The sequence below is a fragment of the Schistosoma mansoni genome, assembly GCF_000237925.1.
Source record: "Schistosoma mansoni, WGS project CABG00000000 data, chromosome 4 unplaced supercontig 0032, strain Puerto Rico, whole genome shotgun sequence".
Taxonomy (NCBI): domain Eukaryota; kingdom Metazoa; phylum Platyhelminthes; class Trematoda; order Strigeidida; family Schistosomatidae; genus Schistosoma; species Schistosoma mansoni.
Genome location: NW_017386017.1, coordinates 1,391,552 through 1,405,189, shown reverse-complemented (window position 1 = coordinate 1,405,189; position 13,638 = coordinate 1,391,552). Strand labels below are relative to the sequence as shown.

The 13,638-nt window shown below is 32.8% G+C and overlaps 1 protein-coding gene across 1 annotated transcript in view; it reads right to left on the bottom strand.

Annotated features, from left to right (window-relative positions):
• Positions 1 to 13,638, bottom strand: part of Smp_148870 (hypothetical protein) — a gene marked incomplete at both ends in the record, with an annotated part of 53,584 nt that overhangs the window by 9,290 nt on the left and 30,656 nt on the right. Inside the window, 3 exons of the mRNA XM_018791156.1 lie at positions 2,804 to 3,074; positions 3,990 to 4,132; positions 8,598 to 8,932. Of these exons, the coding sequence (XP_018645670.1) occupies positions 2,804 to 3,074; positions 3,990 to 4,132; positions 8,598 to 8,932 (749 nt within the window). The remainder of the gene's footprint in view (positions 1 to 2,803; positions 3,075 to 3,989; positions 4,133 to 8,597; positions 8,933 to 13,638) is intronic.

Below are 13,638 nucleotides of genomic sequence, written 5' to 3'. Positions count from 1 at the left end.
AGTGGTCATCAATCGAGATTACATCCCAGTCCTACATGAGGTCGGTCTCTGACTGCGAAGCTGAGTGACACGGGATCGAATCCGTCAGGGAGCACCAGTTCTCTCAAGATTACAGGTACACCTTGCTGACGAGTGCCAAGTAGCACGAATCCCGGGTTTCCTGTTGACCACCTCCAACCACCATCTAATACCAGTATGATATGTATATTTCCTATTGTATATTTGTTAAGTAACTAAACTATTCGTATTCATGTTCCTTTTATTATAAGCTTCATTTTGACCGATAGACTATTATCATACGATTTACCACTCTTGAGTTATCTCTAGTCTATTAATTACTGTTCCACCTATTCACAGCCACAATTGGCCAAATCTTGTACAAATATTATTTTCTATATTATGGTACGATGTGGTCACTTTGTTTGGTATATAAACTCAGTATGTTTGAGAATAATGATTGATATAACAGAGGCTGTTATTGGTGTTCTGGACTTAACTGGCTGGGCTAGGCAGAATGCAGGACTGACAAGTACTCAAGACTGCTCATATGGCTTTTGTGTATCATTGGGCGATCAATAAATTCACTGCTCTCTCGTTGGTGGGAATCAGCACGTTCATATATCAAACAGGGCACGCGTACGCACTCACACGTTATAACACATATGAAACATGAAGAATGTAACAAGTTATGAATGTGAATGACGGCCAAATCAAACGTATCTCATTAAACTCATATCAGAAGGAAAAAGGGCAGATGAAAAAACTATCCGCTTTTCTCACAACGTTCCAATTGTTTGTCTTCATGCAAAATATGAATTTATCCATATATATTCCCAGATAGAACAGCTGAGTTATACCTTATAACATGATGAGAATGATATAAGAATAAAACTAGTATAAAACCTTCACAATTGTAGAATAATATCTGTGAATGATTGTTTTGAAGATATTTGTCATTTCATGTTCTAAACAGTGAAATGATTTTCAATCATTTGTCAAGGAGATTTTACATGTTTATCATTGCTGTCATCGTTAATTCACTCCTCTCTAATTGGCGGTCTTATAACGTCATATAATAACAAGGTACGCACTCATGCACTCGATATAACAATAGGGAAAAATATCCTGGTAAAATTAAAATATTCTCCCTCACATTTATCAATACACTACAGCTACAAACTAATATTTAACAGAAGGGGTTTTGTGGAGATTTTAGTATTTTCGCAGTTGAAATCATGAGTCAATTGAAGCTAGACCACTATGAAAAACCTGAAGTACTGAATGGCTGTTTCGTCCTATTGTGGGACTCCTCAGCAGTGCATATCCACGATCCCGCCTCACGAGATTCGAACCCAGGATCTACCAGTCTCGCGCCAGAGCGCTTAACCACTAGAGCAAAAATTTTTAATAAAATATAACTGATGTATGTGTGTTTATTTGTGATCTATTGTAATTCGCTTTAGTTATAAGACCCTATAGTTACAAGGTTTGAAACTATTAACCTATAATCTGATCTTTGCAAACAGTTATAATAGAATTGAAATGGTAAGGAGATGAACAGATATTGATATATGGGTAAGGTAATAATATCATCAATCTCAAATGCATCAAATACAATCATTTTTTTTATAATTAAAGCAACAATGGAGTTTTTTCAAATGTGATAATCATATGTATTATTACATTATAAACAAGGTTGATCATTCCAAGTGATAGATTTGCACTACCAATTAGGCTAGATATGGAACATCAATAAATGCACTATTTAGCTGTAAGTGGGATTATCTCAGAAGATGATAGAACCTTAATGCCCTCTCAAGCCAGGTTACTTAAACAGTTTATGAAAAATATTGAATAATAGTACAACCGGTCTTTAACTCCTCTCTCCAGTTGTCTGAAATTTCTAAATTTCATGAATGTGAAACTGCCAAAAGACGTTTCACCACTAGAGAGATTAGAAAGGCAATAAGTAATGTCAAATGAAAGAAACCATCATAACCTGATGGGTTAACTACGTAGATCTTCATGATTGGTAATCTTACTTTATTATGGATATTGACTAAGATATTAAATACAGTCTGAGTCAAGAAATAATCCTTTCTGATCGGTCTCTATCTCTTACTGTCCCTGTCCATAGAACGGTACAGAAACTCTCTTCAAATAGCCAAATAGTAATAAGTTTGTCTAAGATATTGTCTAAAAGTCGAGCTTCCATAATCATCCAATAATTAGTTTAATGATACAATCGATTTAGATAAATTTATTATAAAATGTTGTTGAACACTGGAATATGATTGAAGTTGATTAAAAGTGTAGATTGATTTCATTAAAAAAGAATCGTGCAATTATAAATCAGATATTGTCTTGTAGTATTCCTGTGGATTATTGGAACGTGGAGTAATGAGTAGGAGGTGAATTCACAGTTACTATAGACTTACGTTATTCACTCCAATCCATTCGGTAATATCATATCCGCATGCAGACTAACTACCAAATGCATAATCTCGTAATTATAATCACTGTAAGTTCAAAGGGTTCATTTTAGGGCCAATTAGTGCATAACTATGAGTATGATATGATATTCTTATGTCTGTTAATCTTCATTATCAACATCAATCTATGATTATGAGCCAACTTTTAAGTTTCTATTCTTGCGTTACTGAACATCAAATTGGCAAAACTCACCACTTAATGACTTGGAAACAGAATGTTCAGATTACACATAAAAACATTCAAAGAACAACTTCCAGATATAATGAGTGAATACATAACCACACATTTACATATGAACTCAATTACTTACCACATGCTAAACTAACAGTTGAATTAATTGAATCCAATCTATTCTCTAATGTTTGTACATATGGTAAATTGATACGACAACGATGTTGTAATACATCATTGCCGGTTTGTTCAATAACACATTCAAGATCATGTAATTGTTCACTTAATAAAGTATTAATTTTATACATTTCTTGTAATGATCTATCTAAATTTCTTCGTTCATTTTGAATCATTTCTAATTTTGGATCAAGTATAGTATGATATACTGATGTTTGTTGATTGGATAATTTCTAAGTATAGAAAAAATTGAAAATTGAAAAAACGTTTTAGGAAAATTTTTTTTCATTTGAATAAAGAAAACAGATGAAAAGGTATACAAAAACGAATCTCGCGAGTGCGGGACCGTGGATGTGCACTGCTGAGAAGTCCCATAATAGGACGAAACGGCCGTCCAGTGCTTCCAGGTTTTCCATGATGGTCTAGTTTCAATTGACTCATGATTTCAACTATGAAAAACGACATTGGATTTTAATTGTTACAAAGAGATTAAAAAGTATAGAGCAGAATCGTTTTTCTTCCGAAATATGTTGGTTGTTCAATGAAATAGAATGAATATCAACTCTTGTTCACTAATCTACTATTCACTTAATATAATGTAGTGTGGTCTACTTATATCCATATAAGTAGTATATGGTGATGGTCAGACATAGAATTTATTTTGGCAGAAGATCGATAAGGAAAGAACCGAAATGAAGCACGATTGGTAGGAAAATGCATGAACAATGAGATTAGAGAAGATGAACTGATATTTACAGAAGAAACGGTGAAGATTGAGATAATTGGTTGTTATTTTGTAAATTAACTGTTGACTGTATGGTTATCAGAATTTAGTGAGATAGTATGTAATTTGTGCTTAAATACATTCGATTGTCCCCATTCGTACGCCCAGCCACTACATACGCACCAATAAGAGTTAATATATCAAATCAATTATAAGCATAACAACTCAAGATCATTTCAGTGACTAAATTTCATAAATATCCAATAATTAGATGGTTTACATCAAAGAGGTTCATTATTCACATTTGTGATCAATGAGACTGTTATTATCATTACGAACCCTCCATATTTATTCGCTTTTAACAATCAATTAAATCAATCAATCAATCAATTAATCATTATTGATAATAATCATTAAAACTTACTGTAACAATTTTATTACAATTATCTATATCCAATGTAAATTTTCGATTGAATTCATTGATTAATTGATAAAATGATTTTATTGATTTACGCATTTCATCAATTTGATAAAGTTTTGTCTTTAATAAAGTTTGTTTTTTATCATCTATTCATAGAAAAAAAGGAGCAATCAAAAGAATATACTACTGATAGATAAGATAATGCAGTAAAGTGACCAATATATGATGAACAGATTCATACATATATCAAAGGAAAAGAGAAAGACCAAAGAACACATTACACCGAGAAATGGAGACAGACATGGAAAGAATGAACAATAATTGGATGGAACTAGAAAGAAAAGCCCAGGATAGAGTGGGTTGGAGAATGCTGGTCGGCAGCCTATGCCCCGTTGGAAGTAACAGGCGTAATATATATATATATATATATATATATATATATATAAACAGACTTATTCAAATTAGCGATTACAGTGAACAAAATATGATTAAAGAGCATTACGAAAAGAATATGTTAGTTAATGCCTAATTATATTCAATGATAAATAGATAGAGAGTTGGAGTATAAACTACGCATTAGATTAAATCAATTAAAATGGAAACGCAAAAGTATCGAAAATGTGAAGAAGAGAAAAAGAAAAGAAATGAAAATATTAGAATGAGTTCGAAGGATATATTGAAGAGATCTAGTTCATACAAACGAATATACGGCAATGAATTTTTGGAAATAAGTAACAACATAACAAGGATATGAAACTAAGTTACTATGATAAATATGTTGATCTATGCACACTAAAATGTATTGGAGATATTAGAAGCTGAGTCCGAATAACAATATATAAGTGGATTTAATGTAATTTATAGATATCAAACCTGATTGTAGCTACTACCTTGACGTGGTGATCAAACGTTTACGTTGTGATGATTCAATTAACTTATACTAGCCGAAAAAAATACTAGTTACTACAGGTTCTACATTCCAAGCAGGTTGGTTGTGGGGTATTAAGGTTAAAAGCAGCAAACTCATGATCTGAAGTCGGTATCGTACAGAGTTATTCTCAGATAACTCGTATTTGCGGCGACGCTGCTCTTTCACAGAGAAAGATCATGGTTAGCAAAGATTAGGCCTAATAATACGCTTCATTTAACACCACGAATTCCCATTGCCTACTATAAAACCTTAAAAGTGCAGAGCAAACTCATCGAGAACTATTCATAAGCAGATTGTGTGTGACCGACCTCAAGTATTTGTGTCTTATGATATGTAGTCAAACTTCAAAAACCGTTGAAATCACCCATAACCTAATTTCTTTTTTCAAATACCATGAAAAGAACTATCCTTTCATAATGTAAACAACTAAAAAGTGACAATCGCTCCTACACCATTAACACTCCTTAGGATCACATTGTTCACATGGATTCTAAACAATAAAATACATACATAGAACATTATATGTACTCAATATTGAAGGCAGAAAGATAATTTTTCAAAATAACTGTTTAATTTCTTTAGTTAGGACCATAACAAGGATGTACATTTCCAAGAAAATACTGTTCACATGAATCTTAACAAAACAGCTAATTTACACGGATAAGTCAGTCAAATAAAAAAAAAAGATCAAGTAAATTTTACGGGCTTGTCAACCACAATACAGGTTATAAGCAAAGATAGATGGTGGCTAACTGTGGAATCCAGGATGCGCGTCTCGTCCTATTTGGGACTCGTCAACTGGATGTACCTGCATCTCAGGGTTGATGTTCACTCTGGGACTCGAACCCAGTACCATTCGCTTCCAACACCATCACGTTATTCACTTAGCTACTGAGTCCTAATAGCCACTTGCTTGTGCAATGGGATGAAGTTTAAATTCACCATCCATCTTTGCTTATAACGCTTATGATTTAAGGCAATATCGAAACAATCCACAGAGGATGCCGATATAGCAATAACAGACTGATCAATTGCAGTCTTAAACACCAATTGGAAAATACAAACAAATAGTACAAAATGAACACAATACAGGTTAATGTAAACCTATAATAACGTGATAAGTAAAATAATTTCAGCAGTGCATTATTCATGATTATTAATTAGAGATCTCCTAACATTTCGAAAATCTCAGCTTCAAAGTTTATTTCTCTACATACATTTCAAAACAGTGTAGAAAAGTTTCCTGAAATTTTATCATCTCTTAATTTTTACTACTATTTAAGTTTTTCTGATTTATCTCTTGATTAACAGCAAAAATGATTTTTATCAGAAGAGGGTTTTGAGGAGATTTTAGTAATTTTCATAGTTGAAATCATGAGTCAATTGAAGCTAGACCACCATGGAAAACCTGGAAACACTGAACGGCCGCTTCATCGTATTGTGGGACTCCTCAGCAGTGCGTATCCACGATCTCCCTTCGCGAGATTCGAACCCAGGATTCATGAATTCAACTATAAAATCCTCTACTTGATTTCAATTTGTGGTAAAAATCTATCTTTTTGATGATTAAATGATTTTCTATAAATTGACTTTCAGAGTAGTTTGTTTATCTAAACTTGATTGATTCTCTTTTCTTTTTAAACCATTTTAATACAATATGATGAAAATAGATTACACATTACTAGATCAGTTTCCAACCGGTTTTTTGTTTGTTTGTTTGTTGCTATTTTTGCATTTAACCATACAATCATTTGTGACATTGTCGAAAATCATTTTATTATAATCACTAACTGAACGTTTTTTAAAAAAGGGGATACGATCATGAAATAGTAATATATTTAATATTTTTGTATAAATGTACACATACACACACATACACAAAAAAAAGGAACAGAAATTTTGAAAACTGTCATATTTTGTATTTCATTATTGTTGTTATTTGTTATTGTTCAATCATCAATAATGTAAAATAATCACAAGGGGGGTTTTGTGGAGATTTTAGTAATTTTATATAGTTGAAATCATGAGTCAATTGAAGCTAGATCACCATGGAAAACCTGGAAGCACTGGACGGCCGTTTCGTCCTATTGTGGGACTCCTCAGCAGTGCGCAGTGTTTACCTTTTTGGATTGGTTGAAGTTAAACATTAACATCGTTTGATGTCTAGCGGTTAGGCACTCGCACGCGAGACTAATAGGTCCTGAGTTCGAATCTCGCGAGGCGAGATCCTGGATGCTCACCGTTGAGCAGTCCCACAATAGGACGAAACGGCCATCCAGTCCTTCTAGGTTTTCCATAATCGTCTAGCTTCAATTGACTCATGATTTCAACTATATAAAATGTAAAATAAGTCAAAATGATTAATAAATTTACTGAAATAATTGTTTTATTGTAAAAGGTTTTGTAGATAATGTTTCAAATTTTATGTTTTAATCGTTATAAAATTATTACAGTTTAAGTTCGATTTCAGAAGGGATCACAAATGCTTGCTACTAAAGTTTTACATTAGGATCAAACAGGTGTCAAGTTTTCAAGGCTTTTCACGGTTCTCTAATTAAGTTCAGCCTGTGATATAAACTAAGAAATTAAGTAAGCTCCGCTAACTTCTTGTGCTGTGGTGTGAGCTAGTTGTATCGACATAAGTAGTATATATCGTGAGGCAGGAATAGAATATCTGACAGCGGAAGATTGAGAAGATCGAGAAGGGAAGAACAGAAACAGAAAGCAATTAGTGTGGAAATCCAGGAACAATGAAGCGTGAGACAATTAATGAACATTTTGCAAATGAAGTATCAGAGTATGGTTTTTCTATTTTATCAGACAACTTTGTAATTTGTATTAAATACATAAACGGTTGTCCTCACCTGTGTTCTCATTTACTACGATACTAATAACGTTAAGAACACCATAAATCTTAGATGATTGTGGTGAGGAATTATCACCTGTTTTCGATGAAATAACGATTACAATAATAACAGCAATAATATAGACAATAAGACACATTTAAACTGAACAATACAACGTCATGCAAACTGAAGATGCTCTTAGTTTACGACGAACCCCTACTTTCGTAAAATGACAATGTTTTACTTCTTTACCTATTGATCAAATGTTATATTATATGTCATTGAATGACGCGTAGCAATGTAAGTACCTTTTAGGTAGTCTATCATAATTTCGGAATATTCTTCTATACTTCCGAGGATTCTTTTAAATACCTTACTAATCACTAAATAAAACGCATACGTTAAGATAAATTTTTATGTTCTGTGGTCCAGTTAGGTTACGACATACACTTTCAGCGATATACCGAACCTATTATTGAAAATGAGAAGACTAAGGTAACCAGGATGGAAAGTAGACTGCGAATCTGAGTAAATGTCTGACCAACTTCCTCTAATGGAATGTCTTGTTTATAGTTTCTCACCTATTATTCGACCTCGAAATAGAATGTGAGCACAGGCAATCAATATTTATCTGCCTATTAACAGTCCATCAACATCAGTGCATACATGTACAATCATATAAGACAACTTTGAGAATTCAAAAAAGGATGTTCGACAATTTGCCTGAAAACGTTTTCTATTACTTACATAACATAAGCAACTCGAAGTTTGAACCGCCTTTTCCAAAGATTAAATAATTAAAAATGAAGCAAGAAAACACTTCCAAAAACTTACGCAGATTAATTGAATTCGGAGATAATTTTGAATTAGTTACTGGTAGATCAATACGTTCAAATGCTTCTTTGAAAGCATCCGCTTGTACACCAGAACTTTTTAATGCTTGAAATAAAGTAACTAAATAATTTACATGAGCTTCTTTTTCAGTTATTTCATCTGATAATTGATGATTCATTGTGCTATTATGATTAACAGTTTGTGATTGTATAGTTTTTCTTAATGTATCTGTTGTTGTATTTGATAGACCAGATGTACAATTAGTTAGATGACATTGTTGAAGATTCTTTTTTTGATTGTTTAAATCATCTTCAGAGAATTTCTCAGTACAACTTCTAAAATATGTAATTAGATAAGTGGAAATCAAAGGAATAGACTATAATTGTGTATACATTTCATCAACTAAATATTTCAGAATAATAGGTACATTCAGGGCACAAATAAGCCTACTATTTTTTGAGCTTTCAGCAATTATTGATACAACTCTGAAAAAAAGTTTGTTTTAAATGATGGTACTAAGCGGCTACGAAAAACCCAACAGTATAGTGAAAGGAACATGAAACCAAAAACCAAACCAATAAGTGGTATTCGAAGATAGTTCGACAATATTAGGAAGATAGGAATGTAAGCCATTGATTGTGTAATCAGTGGTCTGAAGGTCAAGTGATTTCTAAGGCATATATATATGTCCTAGGTTCAATAAACGTCTGGAACGTGGATGTACAGTACTGAGACAAAAATTCTGTTTACTAATTCCTGTCTTCCAATAGTTATCTATCTAAGATCAGTTCGTCATGTAAACTATGAAACACCCCGAAAATGTTCCCACCTACTGTAATATTCATGAACATCAACTACTAATCTCTGATATCTTAAGGATTGCATTTGCTTACCATATAGATGGGTTTCGTGAATTAATTACATCTTTTGGTTTCAAAACCAAACTTTTCTTGGTATAAAACTATTCTAATTAAAGTATTATTTCTAGATGAGGTGCTTAATAATGTATAACATGTATACTGACCAACAATCAGAAACTCTTTGATTGATTGAAACTTATTAGTTAACACTTTGAACCTGAACTGGGTAATAAAATTGACAGTCAAATTTAGCAATATATAAATATGTGAAACAGAGAGAAAAAATAGCTTAAAACTTATGATTGAAATGTTTAATCGCCGCTTTGGAACTGAATATTGTAGGTATCATTAACTCAAACAAATTTGTCGACAAATAAATAGTATCAGAAGGGGTTTTGTGGATAATATAGTAACTTTAATAGTTGAGATCATGAGTTAATTGAAGTTAGACCACCATGGAAAACCTGGAAGCACTGCACGGCCATTTCGTCCTATTGTGGGACTCCTCGGCAGTGCGTATCCAAGATCCGGGAAATACCTCATGGAGCCAATCATTAGTGAGCATATGTTTTTTCGTGGATCAGTTGAAGTTAGACATTAACACTGTCGGATGCCGGCTCAGTGGTCTAGTGGTTAAGCGTTCGCGCGCGAGACTGATAGGTCCTGAGTTCGAATCTCGCGAAACGGGATCGTGGATGTGCACTGTTGAGGAGTCCCACAATAGGACGAAATGGCCGTGCAGTGCTCCCAGGTTTTCCATGGTGGTCTAGCTTCAAATGATTCATGATCTCAACTATTAAAATAAATAGTAGATTATATTCATCCGGTTAGCATCAAATTTTCTATGTAGGAATTTTAAAGATTCATCCTTAAAATATCTGCAAATTCTCAATTCAATATGACTAGTAGTAAGTAATAAAATTATCTATCATAACGGGAAAGACAATTTATGTCTACGAGTTCATACAACATTAGAATATTGGATTATTTAGATCAGTAAGATTAAACATTAGACTAATGGATTATGTCAATAGATTCAATAAACCATGACATCAGAACAAATTTTTTAGTCAGCTCTTACCCATCAGAAAACTGTAATAGTAAATGGATAGTTTGTGGCAATGAAAAGAATAATATCATAGACTGTCAATGGATTTAACATAGTTATATTAAATTTATTAAAGTTTTCTATAGATCACTATGCTTGTAAATTGGGAATAAAGACGAAATAGAAATTCGTCTTTATGGATATCTATTATCCGTTATATCAGTTATAATGCAGAAATACCCTGTAACCAATTGAATGAACAAATTTAGCTGATATACCCAAGAAGAGCAAACAGATTAGTTCGTCCATAAAATATAGTAATGATGACTTAATGTTTATTTCAAAAGTAAGAGTTTAGGGTTAGAATTTACAAATAATATCGATTAGCACACAGTGACGGAATTCAGAATCCAAGACATTTAACGCTATCAACTTTACTATATGGTGGCAAATAGTAATAATTTGCTAACATTTTAAACGTTTTGAGAAATATACAAAGATATATGAATTTAAAGCATGTTAATTAAGGCTATATCGAGGCAGTACGCTCAGTATGTACATATGCCAATTAGAGACTGACCAGTTGCAGTCCTAAACATCAATGGGAAGATTCAAACAAACAACGGTGAGAGAGAGATGATGGTGCAATTACAATTCGATCAAGTGGAAGACTAAATTATGTGAAAAATTAGTAAGACGTAATAAGGAGGGATCAATGTGAAGTGAATGAATCATGTACAGGGGAGATTAATAATGATGTTTAATCAATAATAATAATAACACAAAGATTTGTGAATAAAAATAAGAGAGACAATTAAATTTAACTACGAAAGGTCGTAAGTACATAGTCAAATTAGGTCATTCAATTGCTAAGATTACTCTTGACCATGTGGTTGGCCAAGGGAGGAGCAGGGGTTAGAGATATTTCGTCTGTACGCATAGTTCCGGTTTCTTCATCCTCATCTCAAATCTTAAATTTTCACTTAACATACATACAGATTCAAGTGTTAACATTCTATATGAGTCATATCAACATTAATAATTTTATTCTATTCGGTTTGACAATCCTAAATTCACATACTGTAAACGATGTACTTTGCCTTTAACCTGGCCATTTTTTCGGTTTATTAATTTGGATATATAATTGTAGAACCTGAAGAGGGAATTTATCGAAAAGAATATTCTTTGTTCAAATATTAGTCTTTTAATATAATGGGGATCATTAAACGATTATACGTGAATTTCGTACAAAAGTTAAAGAGAACTGCGTTCATCTTTACCATAAGATTAATTTAAAATTTGGTCTTTTGTTTTAAACAATTAAGTTTATCTTCCCTTATCAACTAATCACATATTATATAGTAGGAATTATGAGTCAATTGAAGCTAGACCACTATGGAAAACCTGGAAGCACTGGACGGCCGTTTCGTCCTATTGTGGGACTCCTCAGCAGTGCGTATCCACGATTCCATCTCGCGAGTTTCGAACCCAGGACCTATATAAAATTACAAAAATCTTCACAAAGCCCCCTTCTGATAATCACATATTAGTTACTTACTTACTTACGCCTGTTACCCCTCGTGGAGGAGCATACGCCGCACACAAGCATTCTCCATCCAATCCTGTCCTGGATAATTCTTTCCAGTTCTTTCCAGTTAACATTCATCCTTTTCATATCTGCTTCTATTTCCCGGTATAATGTGTTCTTTGGCCTTCCACTTTTCTGCTTCCCTTCAGGATTCCAAGTTAGGGATAACTTCGTGATGCAGTTTGGTGATTTCCTTAATGTATGTCCTATCCACTTCCAAAGTCTTTTCCTGATTTCCTCTTCATCTGGAAGCTGGTTTGTCCTCTTCCATAAAACGCTGTTGCTGATAGTATCTGGCCAGTGAATGTTGAGTATTTTGCGTAGACAACTGTTTATGAATACTTGTACCTTCTTGACGATGGATGTAGTAGTTCTCCACGTTTCAGTTCCGTACAGTAGGACTGTCTTGACGTTCGTATTGAAGATTCTGATGATGGAGATATTCATTAACCAATAGAAGTATTATAGCTTTGACTTGAAACCAAATAGATTCTATTTCTTTTTTCTTTCTTTGTTTATTAAGACTTTCTAGACAAACAAATATCCTCTACATTTTAGTACATCCCCATAATTTAATTATTTTATTGAACATTCACTTAATTTATTCCCAAAATTTCCTAATTAGACTTTTACATTGTTACATAAAACCTCCATTATATAAGATAATCAATGGTCATATTTATAAAACCTACAGCATTTATTCAAATGAAGTAAATCAATAACTCAAACATTGAATACACCTAAATTTTTAATTTTGTTTCCTTTCTCTTTTTGTTTGTGATTCCTATTTTTGTGTATGTGTGTGTGTGTGTGTGTTGTAACCGGGTATCCATCATAGACAAGAATAGAGTTTGGGTAGAAAGATACTATTTTTCTTAATACGTAAAAAGCTTCAATTCACTCATGATTTCAATTATGAAAATACTGAAATCTCTACAAAACCCCCTTCTGATCTATTATGGATAAAATAAATTATCATTAGAAGTTATTACATAAGCCGACATCAACTCACACATATATACATACATACATACCAACAAGGGTATCTAAACGCAAGCATAAACTCAGACGTAATTTTGTTCAACCATTGATTGTCATAGTAAAGTCATAGTAAAAATATTATATTCATGTTCTTTACATGTTTTAGTTGTGAAATATATATACGTAAATAGAGGGTTTTCAACAGTTCCGATGTAAAAATGCAGAGGATCATTAAAACAAAAAACAGCTCAATCATAAAAGTCATACAGAAAAGTGACAGTTTGTATACTACTATTGATGTATGAATGTATAAAACAGTAAATGATAATCGGCTAATAATTCGTACGGTGGAAAGTGACAACGGAAGGATGGTTTTATGGTAAAAACACATGTACACATACATACTGATTTATTGACATTAAGTCGTAATAAATAATTATCATATATACTTTCAGTGAATACAAATAATGAATGTAAAATGAGAAGGGGTTTTGTGGAGATTTCAGTATTTTTCAAAGTTGAAATCATGAGTCAATTGAAGCTAGACCACCATGGAAAACCTGG